This window comes from Acanthochromis polyacanthus, chromosome 10 (genome assembly GCF_021347895.1).
Source record: "Acanthochromis polyacanthus isolate Apoly-LR-REF ecotype Palm Island chromosome 10, KAUST_Apoly_ChrSc, whole genome shotgun sequence".
Lineage (NCBI taxonomy): Eukaryota > Metazoa > Chordata > Actinopteri > Pomacentridae > Acanthochromis > Acanthochromis polyacanthus.
In genome coordinates this window covers 8636659-8660867 of record NC_067122.1, presented here as the reverse complement: position 1 = coordinate 8660867, position 24209 = coordinate 8636659, and the positions used below count along the sequence as shown (strand labels likewise).

The following is a 24209-nucleotide window of genomic DNA, read 5'->3' as shown; positions in this document are numbered from 1 at the left end:
AGTCAGAACCGATTTTGAGTGTATCTAGCTGGACAAAACTGAGATGAGGAGTCAAAGATATGAAATGTGAACTAAATGTACACAACCGTTCAAAGCTTTGGTGTCACTTAAAAATGTCCTTATTTTTTAAATTGAAGCAGTTTTCTTCAATGAAGATAACATCACATTAATCAGAAATCCAGTCTAGACTGTGTTAATGTGGTAAATGACTATTCTAGCTGGAAACAGCTGATTTTTAATGGAATATCTCCACAGGGGTACAGAGGAACATTTCCAGCAACCATCACTCCTGTGTTCTAATGCTACATTGTGTTAGCTAATTGAAGATTAGAAAACCCTTGTGCAATTATGTTAGCACATGAATAAAAGTGTGAGTTTTTATGGAAAACATGATATTGTCTGGATAACCCCGAACTGTTGAACGGTCGTGTATACTATTCAATGCTGAGAGACCTGACTCAGAACTGTTGAACCTGATAAGCCACTCAGTTGGTCAAATCCAACAAAAAATAAAGCTCACAGTCCATTCCCACTTGATGAATTTAGACACCAGCCAACTTTTGTTTTACAATTACAAAATGAAGATGAATTAACTAAAGCTAATCTGTTACCACTGAAGCTTATCATTTTAACAGTTTAGTCACGGATATTGCTGTTTTGTTTTTTTTGTTTTTTTGTGAGCTATAAACCTAGATAAAATAAGTACTAACAAACAAATGTTTGACTTTTGCCCCCGTCCTTGTTGTGCTGTAATGGATTAGAGGCACAAACCGGGGCCACAGCACACCACTATTTATACTTGGCTTCACAGTCAAATGACCTAACAAAGCCTGGAGTCTGGCTTGTATCAATACTCTTGGAGAGAAAGTTTTTAAAAAATTCTTGTTTTGTGTGTACAACCTGTATTTTAGAGGAAAAATCTCCCAACAATCATCTGTAATAATGTGCACAGCACAAATAATGTAATTTGATGCATATTTAGTTCCTCATTAAAGAACAGTTTCAGTCTATTCACCTGACAGACAGTCCGATTGAAAGTAAAAACAGAAATTAGCTGCCTGGAAGAACTGTTTTGCTAACTGGGTCAGGGTTTTGACAGGTTTGTTTACATGTGTGATCCCATTTTGTACAACTCCACATTTCCCCAAATCTCTACAACAGTGTTGGAGAGTGCCACGTTGGCACAACCCATAGGAAATATGTCAAACTGAAATAAACCGGAATTATCCTTTAAATAGGACCCTGCATTACAATCGGCTGGCAGAATGCCACTTTATACACCTGTTGCCAAACAGCTAAGTGACTGACTCTAAGCACCTCCTTCAGTCGGATGCTGCTAGAGAACCAGCATCTGCCACACCTGCCTTTTCCTCTCACATGTAATCTACAAGAAGTGAAGTCATGTCCACCTGAACCAGCAGAAAATAATCCAGCCACAATCATTCGTCTGTTCTAACAGTGCATCATACATTGAATGGCTTGAACAAGGACAGAGCTGTCTTCACTTAACCGGTGTTTCCAGTCTAGTCTGTGGTGAAACAGACACACATGGACTGGAGCAGAAGAAACACCGTGAAGTGAAGGAAAGCAGAGGAAAGCAGAAAAACGGCAGTAGAGCTGAACTGGAACGAGTGCATAATAATTACTTACATAGCATGAACAAAACTTTTTTTCTCTCTCTCTATTAATTGTTTGGTTTGCACTGCACTGTCTTTCCATTTATCAATATGGGAAGGGCTGGTAGTTTTAAAGGGAGGTACTTGCACACAGTAGCATGTATATGCAGCTTGAATCACAACTCAGGCACGTCATTACACTACTATATAGTTATATAACTAACAGCTATTTTTTGCTTTTATATTAATGCTATATTAATTTTTTTAAATCGGTCTTTACGGATGCTATGTCGCAATCAAATGTGTAAAGTCCAGAATTAGCCACTAACTGCAAGTAACTCTGATGAATGCTAGCTAATTCTGGATACTTCAGCAGAAATGTGACTTTTACCTTCACCTTTGAACAGATGCAGCTTCTTGTCGATGCTGAGCTGACTGCGTACATCTTTCTCTCAGCCCAATACAACCTTGACATTTAACTGGATTTGTTTACAGCTTTAGAAACAGAAACCCAGTGCACACAATTGGGATACCGAATGTTGCTGTTCTGGATCCCCGAGGGACATCTGTTAACCATGGCCTGAGGGTCTGTGTAATTTGACCTGATAACTTCAGCAGTAACAAAACAAGCAAGAAGATTATCAAGGTCATCCAATTTAATATTTGTTCAGGAGCAAAACTTACGCTCAGCCCACTGCTGTCTGTAACAAGGTCTAAGGTCTGTGATCATCTGAAGATAGTGGGTACTGAAACAGATTTAAAGTTTACATTACTGGGTCAGCAGGCAGTCAGATGTGTTGTAATTTTTATGACTTCTCGCCCAAAACTCAACAGCACCAGTATCAGCACATCATAGCATTGACTCATGTGTATTAGCATCCTACTAAATTATTACTTAAGGAGAATATTTCAGGTTTGAGCATATATAAGTTGTTTCCAAAAAGTCTGGATAAAGTTCACATTAGGTTTGGTTAACAGTGAGGGCATACAGTTCAATGCTTTCGAATAATTGCGTTTCTTGATGGAGGATGGTTCTTTGTATCAAAACAAATTCTTAGGTTACGATTTGATGAAAAAAATGTCCTTTGTTCCTCAAAATCAATCACAGAAACTACCCATATGGAGTAATGATGTATCGAAGGCTGTTGTGAAATATGCTGCTTTCAATCAATGTGGGAACGCTGGGGGGGGGCGGCAGCAACCTTGAGATTTGTTGGCACAGATGGAGGTAGAGTTCTGTAAGAAAGAACTTTTCACTTTTACAAAGGCACGAACAAGGAAAGATTGCTTAATTTTTTCCCCTTGTCCCTGTAAAATTGTCAAAGTCTCTCGGTGTTGCTGGCAAAACTGACATGGCCTGCTTTTCCAATTTAGCCTCGAAATTACCTGGACAGCCTTCTGAGACTGGATGTCAACTATGAGCACTCGATCCAAGGTTGGCTGTGTCACATAAATAAACTTGTCCTTGACGTTGACCGCCGATGACCACACACACCTCTGAACCGCCTCTCCTGGTGAGGTTGGACACACCTCCTCCTGCAAAAACAAAGATACACACATGCATTGTGAGCTAATTGTTTTTTTTCATATTGCAAGGAAATACCTTCTCATTAAAAAACAATTACCTCCACGCAGTCGTTACTCTGTGTCGCCTGCGACTTGCAGTCTTATCACCTATGCTGATGTGAGTCGTGTTATCTTGGCAACTTAGATAAATGAGCTTTGCGAGGTCCTGCAAAATCTCTGTAATCGCTCCCATTTGTCCACGCATAATCCACAGAACAAAGCCTGCAGACGATCTGCGGCTGTTCAGCTCCCAGTTTTGGCAGCTCTCCCCTTCCTGGCCGACAGTAACCTTAACCAGCCTTCTGTCTCTGGAGCTTCCCTCCCCTTCAGCCGCTCCCCAGCCCACCGTGCCCAGTCGTCTGTTCCAGACTCAGTGGGACAATTTAGAGAGCTGCTGGCCAGCAAGGATGAATGAAGGGCTCCAGCATGGTGGAATGAACTCTTTCTCTCGTATTTACAACCGCAGAGGCAGTTCATGACAGGTGCCTTCCCACAGGCCAACTCCTCTCAGTTAGAAGGGCATTAGGTAATGAATGAACTTAACTGAACTTCATATCAAGGATGAGACAGCATTAATCTAATCTCTACTGCAGACCCACACTCATCATGTGCCCTTTGTTTTCTCTGCAGAAACAGGTTAATTTGGGAAGACATAAAACAAAGACATCCATCTCGGAGGTTATTTCAGCGTGCAAAAGACTAAAGCTATGGCAGGGCTTTGAATTTTTCTTGGCTTCATAACAGGGTCTTTTAATTCTTTCTAACTACAGTGTCTTTATAGGTTGCGATGTCCAGGTGTAGCACCATCTGTCAGCGTTTCTGATTCAAAAAAGGGTTGGAGAAGTCAGTTTTAAAAGCAAGAAATCCCAGCAGCAGCTGAAATATTTGTTGAGTCATTGGTATTGGACAATGTGACACCCTTGCAGACCCACACCGTGGTCATTTTGTGCTGTGGGGCTGTAAATATCTGACTTATAGCACCTTTAATAGGTGAGAAATCGAACATTTGATGCCCAGCTGAGGGTGTGAATGGAGGCGGCTGTAATCCTCCCTGTGTTTATGTGTGTTGCATATGTCAGTATGTGTGTGGGTGCAGTCCATGTGTGCGATTTATGTAGCCTAGAGCTTCTAAAGAATGCAGATATATGTTTGCTTTTATTATTAAAATGCCTGCACTGTATATATATATATATATATATTTTTTTTTTTTTCATGGATCCAATAAAATCCTGCATATGGCAGTATGCAGCACTGGAACCATGCCAGGAGCTATACAGTGTTTATCCCTCAAACATATACTGTAATAAATGCGACTGTAAAATTATATTGTAAGGATTTCTGCTGTCTTTACGCGATATGTAACTTTGAGAAATATGGGCATTCTGATCGTCCCCTGTTAAGCCACTGGAGGATTTGTAAGCGCCAGTATATTTGTGATGCATGTGGTGTTTGTGGAGAGGAAAACTGAGGAAAACAGTGAAGCAGTGACATCAGAGTCAAAAAGAAAAATGTTAAGGTGAAGTAGCCGCATGATCTCCATGTATGCTGTCAAGGTGTTTCTCTAAGGTTTCAATCCAAACTGCTGTACTCCGCTGAGTGTGGGTCTATGACTTCACATGATTTTGTCCATTCTCTGCATGGCTTCACATCAGGAGTGTTGGTTTTTGTGCTTCTCCGTGGTTTAATCGGCAAAGTAGGAGAATGATTTCTATTTTGTTTACATTTTTTTCTACTTTGTCGGACTGTAGCCTAAAGAAAATGAGGTTTAAATCCCAGTATGAACAACCTGTGGTTATGTTTTAGTCATTAAGCAATACAGTTGTAGGGAAGACATGGCACCAGGATGCACTATGGGAAGAAGGCAAGCCGATGGAGGCAGTGTGATGCTTTGGGCAATTTTCTGCTGGGAAACCTGGGATCCTGACATCCTTGTGGATGTTACTTTTACACGTACCACCTACCAAAGCATTGCTGCAGACCATGTACACCCTTTCATGGAAACCGTATTCCCCGATGGCTGTGGCCTCTTTCAGCAGGATAATGCGCTGTGCCACAAAGTAAAAATGTTCAGGAGTGGTTTGAGGAGCACAACAATGAGTTTGAGGTGGTGGCTTGGCCTCCAAATTCCCCAGATCTCAGTCCAATCTAGCATCTGTGGGATGTGCTAGACAAGTCCAATCTATAGATTCCCCACCTCGCGACTTACAGCACTTAAAGGATCTGCTGCTAACATGTTGGAGCCAGATACCACAGCACACCTTCAGGGGTCTAGTGGAGTCTAGGCTTTGGGGGCCAACACAGTATTAGGCAGGTGGTCATAATGTTATGCCTGATCGGTGTATGTAGCACTTTGACATTACATACGCATAATCCCTCCGCTCATTTTTCAGTGGTGAAAGAACGACATTCAACAGCACTGCGGTTCTCAACACGAGAACAAAATGCTAATGCCACTCCTCAGATTGTCCTCTGCTGCAGAGAGAAGCTGAATAAAGACACTTAACAGACTGACTTTACTCGAATTGGACTTTGCAGTGTACTCCCCTATATCATATCTGATCACTATATGGTACGATAGTGTAATGGATTGGCTGTGCGATTACCATATACAGATCTATCAATGCTCCTCTGTGATGGAGAAAACGTGATCTCCATGCTGGGAACAGCTTCATGTGTTCTTACTGCAATCCACCAAGACAGCACCTGAGCTGGCATTACAGCAGCCGCCGTGATTGATATCCTAATACAAACACACCTCTCGGAGGAACGCTTGGCTGATTGTTGTGCATTCATGGCATGCTTTATGTATAACAGCCATCCAATCAGCATAGGGCTCCCGGATGAAAGGCAGCTCAGAGGAAGGCGTGTATTTGGGAACACATGTAAATCTAACGGCTATCTATCAGCTAGCTGCTTTGAATATTTTACTGCTTGAAAGCTTTAGTGATAAACGGTGATTCACGGAGGGAGGCTGGGTGTAAAATGTCCACTGAGAGGTGAAACCCCCATCTGATTGCCTGGGGTCTGTCAATGAATTAAATTAAACAGGCGGACTTGACACCGTGCAGAAGAGACTGTGTCCACTGAGTATTGTTTTCTGTAGAAAGCAATACCGAACAGAAAAATATGTGACTATCAGTAACTGCTTTAAAGCTGCACCAATCAATGTTTTTATATTAACAAAGGAAACAAATGACGGGTTAATATGAAAGGTGTCTCTAATCGTGTTAAAACCACTGGGAATTGTCATCTGACTGCAGTCCCCCATTGCTCAGTGAGGGATTTTAGCCTCTTTCAGGTCACAGTGTCTCATTTTAACTAAGCACACGATTACTCTTTCACTCCTTTCAATGGAAAAAGATCTAAATACTCAGAGTAGCCTATCATTAAACAAGGGACAGAGAATAGTTAGGAACGAGCTACTGAACATGGTGGAGAATTTAGATCCAGTTTAGAGTTAATACTGGAAGATGATTCTAAGCAAACGCAAATTTTGTTTGTTGTTTTTATGTCTGTTGGATGCTTGCTTGGAACATTTTTGTCAAGTGAAGCTCATGAGATAATATCCAAAATTAAACACAATTTATACTATACTTTCACACGTGTTGCCTTTTTGTGCAGCTTAGTTACTGTTTTTTTCCTTAATGTTCATAATATTTACCTCTTTAATAGTTTAATTCTTTACATTCATGGGCTCCTCTAATGTGGTCTGAACTCTCATGTCTTTAGGATTTCACAGAAAAACTTACCATATCACCTACACTCCAAGTGACTCACACGTCCATTAATTTGAAAACCAGGAGCGAAATAAAAGCACTACATTTCCTTTTGGACCTGTCACAGACAGAGCAGGACAATGACATCGCTATTTATCATGCAGGCGCTTGAGGACATACAGATCTACATTCACATCATATCTCCGTGCACTCATAACTATATTGATGGTGCGGTGGTTTGAGGCACTGAAATGTACAGCTGCAAACTCTTGAACAGTGAACTTTTACTTGCTCAGCTGCATTTAAATAGGAATCTTAGCTAAATCACACTGACTGCTCACGTCCGATATCACAACAGGATGCTTGTTGTTTCCATTTAGGAACATCAACAGTTATATTTGTCAAGCATTTACACCGATCATGCACAACAATAAAAACACCTGGCTAACATGGTGTAGCTCCCATTCATGCTGTCAGAATAGTTCTGACCCATTACGACCTGGACTCCATGACACCTCTGAAGCTGAACCAAGACATTATAGCAGATTCTTTAAGTCCTAATGTGTTGTCCATTGATTGAACTTGAAATGCATGATCAGACTGCAATCTGTGGAATTGTAAGGCCAAGTCAACACCTCCAACCCTTTGTCTTGTTCTGAGAAGTATTCCTGAACAATGTTTGCGGGGTGGCAGGCCTTATTATCCTGCTGAAAGAAGCCAGCGCCTCTGTGATACATGTCAAACTAACATCCGGATGAATGCCAGGATTCGAGGTTTCCCAGGAGATCGTAGCTCTTCTGTGGGATTGGACACCAGCCAGGCCCCCCCCCCACCGCATGTCAGTGAGCCTTCGGTACCCGTGATTGTCAGCAGTTCACCTTTTGTCGTTCTTTTGGTAGGTACTAAACTCTGCACAGCAGGAACACTGTTGGAGATGTTTAGTTTTGGAGATGCTTCCCACCAGTGACCTCTCATCACAGTTTCATACTCGTCAGACTTGCTCAGATTCTTACACTTGCCCCTTTTTCCTGCTTCCAACACATCAATGTCAAGGACTGACTGCTCACTTGCTGCCGAATATATCCACCCCTCGACAGGTGTCACGGTAACAGGATAATCAGCATAATTCACTTCACCTGTCAGTGGTTTTATTGTTGTGGCTAATCAATGTTCATCATACACGCTTTTGTGTTTCTTATTTTATGTTGGAAAATGTACAGTTTTTGATTTATGCCTGCCAAGGGCTCACAGCACCGTTCAACACTCTCTTTTATGTTTCTGTTTTATTGCTTTATCTGGTTCTTTGACAAGATTTTCTAATGTAATAAAATATCGGTTTTACAGGGAGCATTCAACAGTGTTGTGAGTCTCTGGCAGGCGTAAATCATTACAGTTTGTTGGACTCCTGGACAAGAATGTGTTTGGCACACTGATTGTTTGGAAAGGAAAGAGCTTAGATCAGGTCAGAATAATTAAAATGACATATTGAATTAATAAGAAACATTATACTAGCCTAGCCGCACTAGACCCATGCTCTGAAGACGCAAGGGTCTAGGCACGCTCGACAGGGAGGGAGGCGGGCTAAAAGGTTGTCTATCAAATCACTCTGCAGCAATTGGGTAGGTATACAACCAATCAGCGCAACGAATAGGCTCCTAGAGCGCCGGAAATCAGAGGATGCGGTAGTTCGGTGAAGCCTTATTTATACAGTCAATGGGTGAAGCTCAAGTATATTACAGACATGTTAACAGAAAGATTATTCAGAGTGGGTGCTAATGGAGCTCAACGACTGTTGTCGTTTTTGTTGTCGACCCTGGCAGAGAATTAAATTCGTTGCCGTGGGTTGTCTAGCGCGGCTAGGCTAGTTGTTTCCGGTTGTTTCTGTCAGAATCGTCGTGCCTCTGTCGTCACTTAGTTACGCCCGCCTTCTGACTCTACACTTCATGGTGATTCGTCCGGCCAGTTTTAGGAGAATCCAGCCTCGAGCCTTATGGAGGGTAACTAGACCCACCCTGGCAGAGAATTAAATTCGTTGCCGTGGTTGTCTAGCGTGGCTAGGCTAACATTATACTTAAATTAATTGTAAACTACAGTGAGGAGCATTAATTTTCTACATTGGAGGTCTGAGGCTTTAATCATACACACTGTCAACTGCACCATATGAAGGTTTACTGCAGACATGTCGGCACGCAGATATTGGTGGTTCTCAGTGATGTGTGTTTTCAAAATTTTTTTAAACATCAGTAGTGCTCTGTAGTGCAGAGGAATAAACAAAATCAGGCTTTGGATACACAGACATCTGTTAACACAATACAATTATTGAGGAAAGTCTTTCTTTTATATGGGATTCGTCAACAACAATAAGAATATAGATAATTGCTGAAAGGAAACCTTTAAATTGGGATTTCCAATGGGGAAAACTCCTCACAACCAGCAGCTGCTTTTACTTAATAGCTCCAGAAGCACACAGTAAAAGATGATCTGTTCCAACAGTAAGGCCCAGGCGTTCCTCCTCCCCCTCAAAGGCTTCAGCTCACATACATGAGTCATTGTTAAAAAGCAGCCGAATGTTTCTTTTGTCTGGCCACTCACCTGCAGAGCCAGCAGCTTCTCGCTGGGCTTAATGTGTCGCTGTATCTCACACGCCACCGGCTGAATGACTTTAATCCCGTCCTCATAGAACACATAGAACATGTTGCCAATGCCGAGACCTGCAGAGAAGCAACAAGAGCCCTGTTACACACCTGAAAATAGCTGAAGAGAGTGCACAGTGTGAACATTTGGAGAGAAATAAGCCTACAACACTGTTATCTACTTTTGAAGCATCGAATCATTTAATCCTTCTCATCACAGTTCAGTAACCCTATTACAGAAATTCAATTAACTCTGTTTAATGAATGCTATAGAGGAGCAGAAGCAGTCTAGACGTACCTTCTTCTCGCCACAAAATGTTTGCCACTGTGAGGGAGAAAAAGAGGAAATCACGGTTGAAAATAAATGCAAGAATCAATTGGGTCCTTTTGTGAGAGCTAACACACAAACACTAGCTCCTGTTGAGGCAAAGAGGAAAGCAGACGACATGAAAGTTTTATGGAAACTGTCTCTCTGACACCCAGTGCAGCAAACAATCGATGGAGCTCTCTTCTTGGAAATAATTTGATACCAAACATTGGAGAATAGAGTGCAGTCAACAACAAGCACTGTAAAACAGTCTGTGATTTTTTTGGGGGGGATTCTGCAAGCTAATGCAGAGAGATGTAAAATGAAAATATATATATATATATAAAATCTTTGACATCAGATCAGCATCCATCAATGCGAGCTTTATGGGTAGGCTGCCTCAGACACCCATGAGTAGTCCACAGGTTTCAGGCTCAGATGATTATCATAAGTCATTAGGAGGGATTAATGTGCTCCTTCTTCAGCAGCAAACCCTGTTTTGGCTTCCGTAGCAGGTAATTTCTCATTAAATTCACTTAGAGGTGACTAATGACATGAAATGTGGGATGAAAGCCACATAACACCCTGAGTGCTTTAATGGGGAACCTGAAACACCGACCGGCAGTTGGCTTTCAAAGCAGCCGCTGGATAGTCGGAGAGAAACTCTGCCATTGTAAGACTAAATAGCTGATGTGGTGAGAAGAAAATGTATGCGGTTTCTTTCCATGCAAATATGAGAGCAAATTGTGCTGCTCAATCAGTCTTATCCTCCGACACACCAGCGGCACTACTATCCTCTCGCACCGGCTTTTTAACTGTGACCTTCTCCCATTGTTCATCTGTCCCCCAGTCTTCCCTCTGCTTCCATTCCATCTTCCATTTTCAGTCTACAAACCAATCTCCAGCCCAATTCACATCCGATTCTAATCTTGCCTCTATTGCAATGCTCATTCCCGCAGCCTCTTGCTCGGGTGGACAGATGCAGAGAAAGAAAAGGGGGGGAAGAGACAAAGCCAACGAGACACCACTGTGCCGTTAGTCAGCCGTAATCTTTCAAAAGTGCTTTGTCAAGTGTTTCCTGTGCACTCTTGCATACCTTTTAGCTCATTAAAAGTTGCACAAAAGGAGCAGGCTCTATAGATAGAGGAACAAGGAAGGGAAGGCAAGGATAAAACAAAAAGAAAAACAATACAATTTATTTGAGATCTGCCAAAAGTGGAAAATGGAGAAAATGGAAAAGAGGAGTTGAGATGAGATCTTGCGTGCCCCGGTCTTTTCCAATAGCCCACAGTATTGATGCTATTCATCACTTGGCAGAAAGACTGTGGCTGTTCTGCGCATACAATGGGCCCATACATCAACTTCATCATCCATATAACAAAACAAGCTGGCTGCCACTGTAGGCGGTGAGTTCACTCTTTCTGCTCGTAATAACTATGTTTCCACTGGGCTCCAAACATCGGGGACGCCACGCTCACCAGCCAGTCTGGACTCTGCAGTTCCTACCCGTCAGCAAGGTTACATAAATTCAATTTGTTTACAAGAGCACGGCGCGACGACAATGGGCCAAACAGCCCGTGGTGTTCATCACGGCGGCATGGCAGCAGACAGCAAATGCATAATACAGGTGAAGTAATAGTAGATGCAAATGCAAAGCTGAAAACTCAAGATGACTGCCTTGGGTCTGCAGGTTTCGCTGCTCTTTCCAGAGATTATCCCAGAAGTTTCTAGGAAAAACCGAGCCCTAAGTTATGCTTTAATTATAAGCACCAAGCAAACACTTTTTTGTTGACAGACTGCAGTGCAAAGCCTGCTCGCTGCTGTAGCCACTTATAATGAGGAAGTGAAACAGTAATGCTGCAGAAAAGGAGGGGAAATTCTTGCACTCTTGTTCTCTTTTTCTTTCGTTCTGTCTTCATCTTCACTGATACAAAAACATCCTTTGAGAGCAGCGAGTGCTAACATGCAGAGCAGGTACCACACATATCCAAGCTATGCCAAAAAGATTTTAGATGCACCTGCCAACTCCCACTTACAGTACATCGAAGCCTGGCTCAAGATGCCCCAGGACCCCCTCCTTTGGGTTTTAGTCAGAGCTCGTAAATCTGAATATCAGCAGAAATAAGTCTGTATCCACACCGTCTGATACTGTTCTCTCCAGTGTTCCTTCTTTAATATATTTTCCTTTTCTTCACCACTAACTCCAAATCTACAGCCTCAAATGTTCTCCTTTTTAATTTTCTTTGTATTGATTTTCTATAAAGAATGACGGTTTCACCTTTTTGTTTTTCAAATTAGAGTTTGGTTGTCTGAGGTTGGCTCATCTAAAAACACTCAAATAGAAATACATATGGCAATATACAAGTTGTTAATTTTCTCCACACAATAAGCAGTAGTGTCTACATGACCAAACAGTATTTTTGGCAAATTCTAAAGAGAACCTGGTTATTTCACATAAGAAAGATCTGTATTTTGTGTTGTGTCACTTGGTTGAAGTGTTCAGGGATGTCATTAACATCACTGCACTCATGACAGCAGAACTAAGAGAATAGCCGTTACCCTTTTTGCTTATACTACTCGTCTGCTGTCAACTGAATGAGAAAACAAGTTTTCAAAGTCTTTAAACTTTTCTAGGATCAGACATTTTATATATTGATATAATTGCTGATACAGCACGGCTGTTGTCATTAACATTTATTAATGCAAAGGTTGTCAGACGACGCTGTGACCGTGAAATTATGATTGAGGCAGCTGTCTCAGTCCTTATAGATTTTGGCTGTGATGCACAGTTTTGCTGCTTACCAGCTGGAAAGAGGGAGAACAAGAAGAGACTGAACGGCTTTGTACTGTGTTTGACTGTAAACTGAAGTCTGCACAAAAACAACAAAGACCTTGTCCAGATGTCTATACAGCTTTTTTCTAGGCTAATATCATCCCCCACAGTTAAAAAAAACCCCACTATAATAAGCATTGTAAAGCAGCAACACCCTTAATTATCCATAACGTTAAACCTTAGTACAATTTAAACAGGTGAGAAATATAAAAATTCAACTGCTGTACAGTTGGCATAAATGGGGAAAGAAGCTATAGAGGCCAAAACAGTTTATTGTACCAGGCTATAAACATGTTTTTTTCTTCTGTAAAGCTTTAAACTTTAACATTGAGGTCTATAGGGATTGATCTACTTCTGGAGCCATCTTCAAGTGACCATTTGAAGAACTGCAAGTTTTGAATTTTGTGTCGGATTCAGTTTTTTACGCTCAGAGTTTACCCTTTGGCGTGAAGAAAAGGGAAACAGTTTCAGCCCCAAGCTCTTCTCGAGATGTACACATTTTTATTTTGTTTTTTAAATAACAAACGATTGTTAGAATAGTTTCAATTTTATGAAAGATTCAGTAATTTAGCGGTGGCAGTTGGTAGATTGTACATTTTGTTTGAGAATGACTTTCATATTATGAGGCTTATGCTGGAAAGCTTAGCATCAGGTTTTATGAATTCAGAATTATTAAGCCCTGTGACACCTTTGGGAATTTTAGAGGGCCACAGAGAAGGTCATGAAAATGTAACTCTCTGAAGGTAGGTGGAATGACTCGGTATCTTTCTCTCACATGATTTGCAAATTGTAAAAACGACGGTTTATACGTTTGAGGAAAAGTCATCAAGGGTCATATTAAAGGCTGAGATATTTCATGTCTAATTCAAAGCGGCCACCAACTGATGGTGACTTGAGCCCGTTTGGTGTTAAAGTGAATACTGATGAAAAAAATATACCATTTTCAGGCCTTTGTGCTTCTCACCCGGCTTCTTCTCTCTGCACTACAAACAGTTCTCAGTTACCTAGTGATCAAGTCCTACTTCAGACGGAGCAAGAAGTCTTTCAGCTTTTATTTTTAACCCATCCACTCTTCAGTCACCAAATTCTTTAGATTTTTTAACAGCTTTTTTTCATTGCTTTTAGCAGCTCTGTGCTGCATATATTTGCGTTTGAAGATTGAGGGCTAACTTCAACAGCAAGTCCCTGCCAGTACTTTTTAAAAGTCAGGTGGAGTGAGCAAGCTTTCAAAATAACAGCTCTGACTGCACTTGAATTAGAGCTGGGAGCCCGTGGAGGACTGAAGGCTGTATCATCTCTTTAGTAAGAAAGCATTCAAAAGACTTAATCCTTGGAGAAAAATCCCTGAGCGTTTCAAAAAAAAAAAAAAAAAAAAAAGCAAGTTACTGGAAAGAACTTGAAACACCCAAACTTGAAAAACTTGCACTCACAAGTGTTTGTGCTTCATCACAAACAAAGACAGCAATCGGAGACGTGGAAAAGAAAATACAGAGCTATGTAAGTGATGTGAAACACCTAAGTGGATGAAACTTGCCTCTTTTTTAAGGATATCATTAAATAGTTACTTTTTGAAACTCTCAGATTAATAATACCCGAGGGTGCACACTTACAGCGTCTTTTTTTACATTTCACTTCTACATACTTGATTTGACCTTATTTAAAATACATGAATATAACCAATTAATTTTGTTCTTGCTTTGTCCTCTGCTCTTAATGTTTCTCTTTGATTATGTATTTAGAAAGATCAGTATTTTTATCATTAGCATTATTATTGCATTAGTCTTCTATAGAATCATCAGAAATATTTATAAGCTGTCATGTTGTAACAAGGGCTTAGAAGCGTTTAAACTTTCCACTGGATTTACAATATTCATTCCACAAAGCCTTCAGCATGAAACTCTGTCGACAGGCAGTAGGCTGCTGACAACGTGGATAGCGTCACTGCCTGGTTAGAGCTCCTTGCTGCCGACAGCGTGTCCAACGCTCTGTGAAAGCCTGCTGTGATGGGGAAGGACACCACTGATGGAAACATGGACGCTATTTTGGCACGAGCTGATCTTCTCTATTCAGGGGATATGGAGCAGACAGCATGGAGGACGGCGCAGAATAAAACAGCTTTGTGAAGACTTTGGTGCGGAGTCATGGTTCTCGTCCATGTCGCAACGAGGCCCAGAAGATTGCAGGGCTTTGTTCCAACCAATCACTTCACCAGCAACTTCACTGATTAGATCTTCCCCTCAGCCTGAATCTGTGTTTGATTGGGACAAAGGCCTACCAACTGTTAGTAGTCCAAAAATGGCCGAGGAAAACACTGTGTCAGAATACGGAATAAAGACGACAAAGTGTGTTGAAGAGAGCATCAGGAAAAATATGTGTAGCACCCATTGCTTGTAATGGTGTTATATCCACCACAAGGTGGCACCTGTCGCTCTCTGATGAGTCTGGGAGGACTGTGACAGACGAGAGAGAAACAGGAAGTAGGAAAAAAAACGAGACGAACGTTATAAGAAGCGCGAAAAGCTAATTGTTTTCTGGGTGGGGAAACTGAATAAGTTGCCGAAATTCATTATTTTTTTGTTCTTTTGGTTCGGAAGTTGACATTTTTTGAAGCTACGCCAGGTTATCAGAGGACGGAAGCAGATGGATATTAGTTGTTTGTGTGTCTATTCTCCGGTGAGTTAATTCTGTTTCAGAGTTAGCTTGAAACTTTGCTAGCTTTTGTTCACTACAACGATGTGACTGACGGATTAAAAAAAAAACAATCGGAGAAATAAGAAATGAGTGTTGTTGAAAAATGCTTATCACTGTTTTTATCTAAAATGCTGTTATGATAAGCGAAATGTCTTTTATGTTGTACTTCTTGTAAGAGCATGTGCATTGTGTTATGATTGTGTTACTGGAGAGAAGATAGCGAAAATTTACTGATGATGAATGTATTGAGGGAATATATGGACTTAACAAGCCTAATTATATGCCGTGTAGGTTGTTTTTTTGTGCTTGATATCTATGTGGAGGAAACGGCGACAGGGCGGTTTTCGGCACGTTGGAGGTGTTCCGGTCGTTGCCATAGCTACGGGAAGAGCCGCTCTGTGGACTGGATCTGAACTTCGACAGGAGGATAAGATTTCCCCACAAGAAAAGAAACACATATGGGAAAACAGAAGCCTACATGACTGAAACTGAACTACTGTGAAATGAATTCCGACTGACTTTTTATTTCTTTTGACTTGACTAAACAACTTAAGAAGCTTCTTTGGGGAAAGGAAATATAATTGTGGAATTTGTTTATTTTTTTTTATAAAACCTACTGTGTAAAGAGGAAAAAAATTACAGTTGTACCCGGGTACAGTAAATTTAATTTTGTTATTTATCTTTATTCTTATGTGCTTAAACATCTCTGTAGGAACAGAGATGAATTTATTTCCTTGCTGATTGTGATGCACTGTACTTTATTTTTTCTTATTTACTTTCTGTTAAAGCCGAGCGTAACGAGTGAATCAGTGCTAAGAGAGGCATCATTTGTTATTAAATGCACCCAATTTCAAACAAATCCTGGCCTTGTTTTACTTATTAATCCTCCTTTATGAATCTAGATTTAGATACTGATGTTACACGGTTTCACAGGTGACTAACCTTTGGTATCGCTGTCACATCACGGTACACATGGAATAAGGGCAAAGAATAAAGTTTGGCGCAAACACAGCAGTCTATAAATGGTTGATGAAAGGAGCAATAAACAGCCTATTAGAATAAAATGTCTTTGATTTATATAAAAGGGAGGCATGACAGTCACTGATATTTCAATTGTCATTCCAAATTTGAATCCACTTTCGAAACCTTGAAGATCCATTTGCCATCATGCTTTCCACCCTTTTTTTGTACACACAGTTGCAGTGATCGTCAGCTATCTCCAGGTAAATACCACACATTGTGTCAAATGTACAATGAAAACAGAATGCAGAATGCGGTTTCATTTTTTTCATATTGTATTTCTACCTTTCTGAAATTTCAACTTTCATTCAGTCTACTTTGAAAAATACTTCTTACGGTACAGGGAGGAGATATGAATTTGTGAGGTATTTGTGGAATTGGTACAGTCGGTCCGTTGGAGAGCCAGCAAGAACGGCCTGTCATGAGAAAGTTATTAATGGAAAGAGAAACTTTAAATGATCTGTGATTGTTAATAGAACTGTGCGACCTCTTATGACATGTCAGTATCCAATATGCCTGTTGACATGCGGTAGAATCATTTATCAAAACAACAAATGCGTCGTGCACATAAGCAGGGAGGTATCTGTGTTTATTTTGCAACAGTCTGCTTGCCTGATGCACATATTTTAACTAGCATCTCCGCGGTGCTAATTGTGGTTTGACAGGGTGCAACATCAGTCTTGTTAGAAACTGCAGATGGAACCTTCTGCCTTCATACAACTGTGAAGTGAGTCATCAGAGTGAGTGAAATGCAGCCTATTAACTGCTGTGGATTACAGAAGCGGTGAGAATCACTCATTAATCTTTATTCTGTACGTCTGACACCACGTCTGTTTTCAGAATGTTTTTAGCTAGCTGGAAAGCACACAATAATAGTCGAAAGATGAGCCCAATAAGAATAAAGAGGGTTTTGTGATTTCAAGGCGGCGTGTCCCCAAATAAAGTCACCAAAATGTATGATTATGTTCACTCCTGCACACTCCTCCTCCTCCTCCTTCCACTGTGGCACAGCACCACGGTTGAAGAAATTATTGTTAAATACAGCCAGTCTGACATGGTGGATTTTGCACCCTTCACCGACTCGAAAAAGCCCTAAATATCTTGACACAAGGCAGAACAAGCAGATTGAGATTTACAATCAAGAAAATGACACTTTAGAAATCCCTAAACAATTTGCCAGATGAATTCATCTCTGTGAGTGCGGATGTTTTTGCAGTGTAACAGTGTGACTCACTTTGCTGCCCACTCATGTTTCAAGACTCCTTGTTCCTGCTGAAGTATTAAAAGGTCATACATTAATTAATGAAGCTTTACAGTGAGTTATGAAGTATGGAGCAGAGGAAAGGGAATATAAAGCAGAGACCACTAGAAATAACAGTAGAGTCGGTATGAAGCGCTGTCCATACTCCTGGTCATGTTGCTGCTGCTGGACTGTAAATAGAGTTGCACAGATTTAACTATGCACTTCACACTAACAAAGAAGTAATTGGAAAATGCATTTTCCAAATATAATTTACCCTTTTTACTTTCAATCCAGCCTTCATTGTGGAATGATAATTGACTTCACAGTACACAATAACATACTTAGTTCCTACAGATTGACAGTCAGAATAATCTGTTGAAGTTAAACAGTCTTTCCACTTGTTGAACTGCTGTTTCTTTGAAATCAATTTCACACTAATCAGCTCTCAGCAGTATCCCCCAGCTTTTTGTTTCACTACCTTTGTCAAGTCCTTTAGTGCAGTCACCAAAAAAAAAAAAAACTTTTCAGTAAACTAAATGAACAGCAGCACTGATTACAGTAAGCATGTATGAGCAATAAAAGCCAGGTAAAGTAATGTGATGTAGTCATTAATTAACAGCATAAACACTGAAACTTGAGCTTTTACTGCAGTACATGTGTGCCTTTCTATTAAATTATTTCTCAGATCAGTCTAGGCTCTTTAAGATCGTTACTCATGTTACATTAACAACACCTTTGCATCAAGGGAAAACATTAAGTCGCGTTTTTTGTGTTTTTAAATGCATCTCAGCTTAAATTAATGGAGAGATATATTTTAATACATTTAGGGGGATTTGCTGGAATAGAGTGACATCAAAGCCATGACGGTGGGACACTGACAGAAAGAAATGTAATTATTTTACTCCCTGAAGTGTTACACATACAGTTGCCTATTTGCAGTGGTACACCTCGCTGCAATAAATACTCCAAGAGCAATTCAATCAGTAAGGAGGAATGGATGTGAAGTGCTTCTGTCAGGCTTGAAGCCTTGAAGACCCTCTCTAATAAAAATTACATTTTTTTTTTTAAATTTTACCTTGTTGACATGTCCATATGGTGCTTTTTTTTTTTTTTTACATGCTAGAGGACGTATCACGAGTGAAATAAGGAATGAGCGCCATGAGTATTTCCACTTTGACAGTGAAATGTTCCAATAACTGTCTCAAAAACAGACATTCTGACATCTATGGTTTTGTGCACAACAAACCAAAAGAAACAATCCTGTCAGCTTGCAGGCTGGGACTTTCTGCATACTTTTTCTGAATCTGTATCCGTGTAGTGTAGAGTAGTTTGAGTTTGACTAGAGTCTGAGGTGAGCTGATGTGCTTAAGATGCAAGTAGTGGCGGGTTAGGTGGTGAGAGAGACAGAGACTTCAGAGATTTATGCATTTTAGAGCAGCATTCCCCAGCCACTGGGTCCTGAACCGAAAAAATAAAAACGTTTTGTTTTCCATTTTATTTTCGACAGTCTGCAAGGTGTTTTATTTTGAAAAATGACTAGATTGTCTTCCTGTCACTTGCATCTGTACTTGTTTCACATACTTGACTGTCAGTTTTCATGCCCGGCCATTCAATAAAGCCGTCAATCTAACCCCTGCCAAAATTAATAAAGATCAAACGTCTCTGGAGAGCTTCTTTGAAAAGAGTTAGATACACGATGCTAACGATGACCATAGCAAATCGTCTTGCTTGAAACCAGTCCATGGTGCAAGAAAGACTGAGTTACAGCAAAGCCATTTTGAAGCATGGGTGGAATATTTTTATGGTAAAACCTCCTAAATATGTAACTTTGATGAGCAAGAGATGAGGTTCAGCTGATGACTAGAGAGGGGCTTTAATGGGTTCAAGGGTATCTGTTTCAGCACAATGACCACAAACAGAATGCCACCATGTTCCGTCCTCCATGCTAATTATCTCTAATGAGAACCAATTAAGAACAAAATAACCAAACAGTAAATGCTCACTCTCGGGCATCATATAAACAAACCTTAACTGCTGAGCAGATCGCCTACCTTATCATGATTAACAAGTTATACTGAAATCATTCGTGCACGTAGAGTAAGGTTGGAAATTTTTCCTCAACTCAAAAACTCTGTGACTCAGTGGATGTAATCGCCCCTTCAACTGGAACATGGCAGACTTCCTTTCTCACTAATAATCCTATTAGTAACCATGTGATTTAAAGTTCTTTAATGAGTTCACCAGGGCACTCCAGCCAAAGAGGGTAAAGGAGCTCCAGTTTCTGCCCCTGTGCAGGACTATACGAGTCAAAGTGCAGCATAATGCCGAAACATAGCAAAGTGAAGAGACGAAAGCAACACTCGCTTGCTTTGAGCCTCGCAGATCCTCTGACACTGCAGAAATAATTGGCACATTGTGAAGGGCAGATATTTATGCCAGTTTAGCAGCAGACTGTCAGAGATGGATGGCGCTCTGCCTGCCGGTGACAGCCTCCGTTAAAGAGATCTCACAATAGTCACTGCTCAGGTTTTCACAAACAACGAAGTGGTTGGATAAATTTAAGAGAAAAACAATTCAGTGCCGTGCCTGCGAAGAGAAGGTTGTGACCTTCAAGGCTCCTCTGTGGTGAATTCATCTGAAGAAGATCGCTCATGCCTCTCTCATCAAATCAAGTTTTTCACTTCATCTCCAGCCTAATATCTTATTCGGCCCTTTGACAACTGGCTTAGTTAGTTATTCAGCTCTCCCTCTCTTATTGAAGTGTTGAGAATGGGAAGCCTAGGGCGGGTCATAAACAGTGATTTCACAGAATGAGATCATTACTTTTCACAAAGTCAGATTTCTAAAACATTTCCAAGTATAATCACAAATGTGTCATTTGAGTCTCTGTCTGGTTCAGATCAGTGCTATTAGATCAAGGGTAGTCTGGTGCCAAAACGTGCCCAACAGCATCTCATCTTCTGTGGGATCAGAGTATCAAGCTTCTGGTTGAAAGCATCCTTGATTCTGCTACTTAAAGGCGAATGCCACTTCTTTTAATAACGTGCATATCTTATCCCTGAGCTGAAACACAATTAAGTGAAGACTTGTGAACATCAAATACTTACTGCAAAGGCTAGACATCCAAGGATTAATGCTTGAATATGTGCAGAGACAAAGCTTCTTTTACATATATAAAATGTCTGAATGTTACATGCAAATGCTTTTCAGTATTAGGTGTTGGTGGTGCAAGTTTTGATTAGTGAATCGAGTTTTTAAAGATTACATGTTTCCACAATAGTCTCACCACAAGGTTTATTTCGAAGTTTTTAAACAGTGAAATGCAGTTTATTTTTAGTTTTACTTTAGATTTGGGAATGGTTGTGAGAATCTGTCCCTGAATCCAGGATGTGAAGCCAGCTGCTGCTTTATGGATCGGTTATAACTGGGCCAACGACTTTAGGGAGCCTCTCTGGCCACAGCATGATGTCATATGGAGCTAATCTGGACTCACACTCTAGGTGTACTCGAGCATGTGGGTTTAAATGAGGATTCTGACGCCACTGTGACACAAGTGGGGTACACAGATGTTCAATATGTGACTCTCTGATTACATTTTTGCAGTCTTGTTTGGTCAGAAGCTTCCATTTTAATAAATGAGACTTGGCACATAGATAACTGTGCATACCTTTATGTCTTCATGTTTGTTGAAAGTACTCACTTATAGGTGCACAGTTGGAATTTATAAGGAGAACACATCTAACAAGATTCATCGGATTATTCTTTTCCTTGTTATCACATTCATGTGGTGTTTTTTAGATGCTAGAAGTTATATATTGAGATAAATAAGCTGTCAATGCCTTGGCTAAACATTTTCACCTTGAAAGTGCAGTACACCAGTGAAAACCATTAATAAACACAGATTCCAACTTAAATGGTTTTATACATAACAAATCTAAGGATCCTTTCCTGTCAACTCGCCAAATAGGGCTTTTTGAATTGTTACTATTGTTCTTGAGAAGATGTTTCTAGTTCAAAATTGACTGATTTTCTTACTTGACTGAACATTACTACTTGCCATTGTGGAGTGCAAAGTAATTTTACAGTGTTAGAACAGAGAGCTGGTGTGCTGAGCTGCAGCAAGTGAAGAGTGGTGGGCAGACAGAGAGCTAGAAGTTTTTACATCTGCACATTCTAGAGGAAGCAATAATGCAGGTTTTGCCTTTTGGAAGCAAAAAGGTATTATTTTCAAGGAAAAACCTCTAAATACGCAGTGTTCATGCACAGATTGAAGTTTTTAGGGATTTAATCAGTGAACAGAGAGAGATTTTAACAAAGTTATCTTTGGCATTTAGCGTGGCAGCAAGAAAGCTAATTAATAGTTTTTTGAGCACTGACTCAAGTGTGTTCTACATATATAAACTGAATGAAAACTGAAGTGCTGAAAATTGGAATCTAATATTACTAATTAACAGCTTTAGTGTATTTGAAGGCTAAACCACAAATCCACAATAAAAAAAAAATCCCTCTTTCTGTCAGAGGGTTGGCTATGCGATTCGTAATAAATAAATACTACATGTACGACTGCAAAAAATCCCATTAAGCATGTAAACCTCAGGGTTTGTATTTTAGGCAAAACTAAATAACAAATTCTCAGCAAACTGTAACACTTATAATGTTTGGAAAGAGATGGAAAGAGATAGCTGTTGTTGTACAGATCTAAGCATTTTGTAGAAGTAAAAAAAAAAAAAAGTTAAAATTAGAAAATGTTTAGATATTCCTTGAGAGTGTGTCTTTGTGGATTCTAAGCGCTTTAGTAGAAAACAGTATTAGCCACCTCCAAAAGGATGGATGAGGACCTTCCCCCAGCAACTTCACAATCATTTTACAACTTAAGTCAAAGAGACTCAGGTCATTAAGTTACTTTCATCTGAATCACTACGAATACTCCCTAAGAAATGACCAAAAACATTTTACCCTTTATCTGCTGCATGGTGGAGGTTCCGTAATCTGCAAATACACTCGGAGAATGCAGGTACATTTGCAGTAGCAACAATGCTGTTGAGTCTGCAGCTGCATGTCCACACATGCAGGTTTGCAAAAAGCAACGCTATCCTGAGCCTTATTATATTATTAGGGTTTTTGATATATTTTATCACACACTTTTACTCTGAAGAAGCTAAAATGATCCGCTGCCCATGTGAAACACAGAGCAACACACTGAGAAATCATTGGTTTGTTTCCTTTAAACTATTATGTTTAGATATTTTTTGAAAAGTATATCAGTTTGACCCTGAAATCAACTACAGAGTTGGCGTGAAAATTTGTCGCTGACAGTAGCACTAGTCATCATTCAGGTGAACGCTGCTTGTGATAGCTTTCCTTATGTGGACCTGGCTGAAGACGGGGCTGAACTGTGCTGCGTATGTGACTCACTCTCGCTCTCGCTGCTATTTTACAGTTACTGCAAGGAGAGGGAGGGAGTTTGCATCGACTGCCGGACTGGTGAGATGCTCTCAGATGAAAGTTGGTGCCAGATTTCATGTACTAGTGAGACTGGCAGGGTGTTGATGAAGATGAAGGTCAGTGAGAGGCCACCAGCCACTGAGGCTCAGATAGGAGACAGTGAGACAAAGCAGAAGATGTTTGGGAGCGAGACAGAAGGTCGATGTGCAGAACAGGTGTCTGGGTGTCAAGTCTAGCCAGCTTGTCTAAGCGCTAATGTTGCTCGGCTGGTGAAAATAATGGGAAAAGCAGCAGACTGTGTTGCCAAAGGTTGACTGTACTTTACTTAAGAAAAAGATATAAGTATGCATAGAGATTGTTCACAGCTGTGAGACAGTGTTTGTAGAACAGAAGTAGAAATGAAATAAACAGAGGGAGCTGGAACAAAATCTTTACTTGGGTTAGCTGCATAAGAAATATGCCTGTTGAATGATATTAGCTGGTATTCCATTAATTGATGAATACATAATTAAATAAAAGGTTATGATATCTGGGAACCACTTTCTTGAAATATAGAAACATAAACTGGATTTGTAATGTATTATATTCATTCTGTTTTTTCATTATTTCCTTCAATTTATTATGGAATTTATTTGTAATTGGAGAACGTGATATGTTGTGTGTTTTTCTCTTGGGCTTAAGGGTCATGGTTGTTGGAAGGTTTCTTTTGATTGTATCTGATTCTGTTTGTTAAATGTTAAAAAAGGCCACGATAAAAAAGATACATGGTTTTCTTTATTCAAGCTCATAGAAAAAAAACAGATGTGGATTAGTGAATCATCTTTTTAAATGAATCATCATTTTAAATTTTTTACTACTGCTTTCTATTTTTTATTATTGCTCTGCATGATGCCTATAAATGATCTCAACTCCTATAATCTGTTTTTAGGTTGACTTTGTAAGATCTGTCCCGAAACTACAGATAAAAAAATAGTTTCTTGGCCAACTCTGGTTTATTAATGTGCACAGCTGTGGATTCGACTAATAAAGTACTTAAGTAACTGTGTTAACTAACAGCTACACAGATTTCTATGAAAGTTTTATCATACAGAATTGAAATGTTCAAAATTGTGGTGAAATAAGGTGCTAGGGTTGGAGAC

The 24209-nt window shown here is 40.1% G+C and overlaps 1 protein-coding gene across 2 annotated transcripts in view; it reads right to left on the bottom strand.

The window, feature by feature from the left end:
• The window catches only part of fstl5 (follistatin-like 5), a 195700-nt gene that overhangs the window by 14082 nt on the left and 157409 nt on the right, over positions 1 to 24209 (bottom strand). For both annotated transcript variants that reach the window (XM_022202159.2, XM_022202161.2), the window contains 3 exons: positions 9830 to 9856; positions 9491 to 9609; positions 3003 to 3152 (listed from right to left, as the gene is read on the bottom strand). In XM_022202159.2, the coding sequence (XP_022057851.1) occupies positions 3003 to 3152; positions 9491 to 9609; positions 9830 to 9856 (296 nt within the window). The remainder of the gene's footprint in view (positions 1 to 3002; positions 3153 to 9490; positions 9610 to 9829; positions 9857 to 24209) is intronic.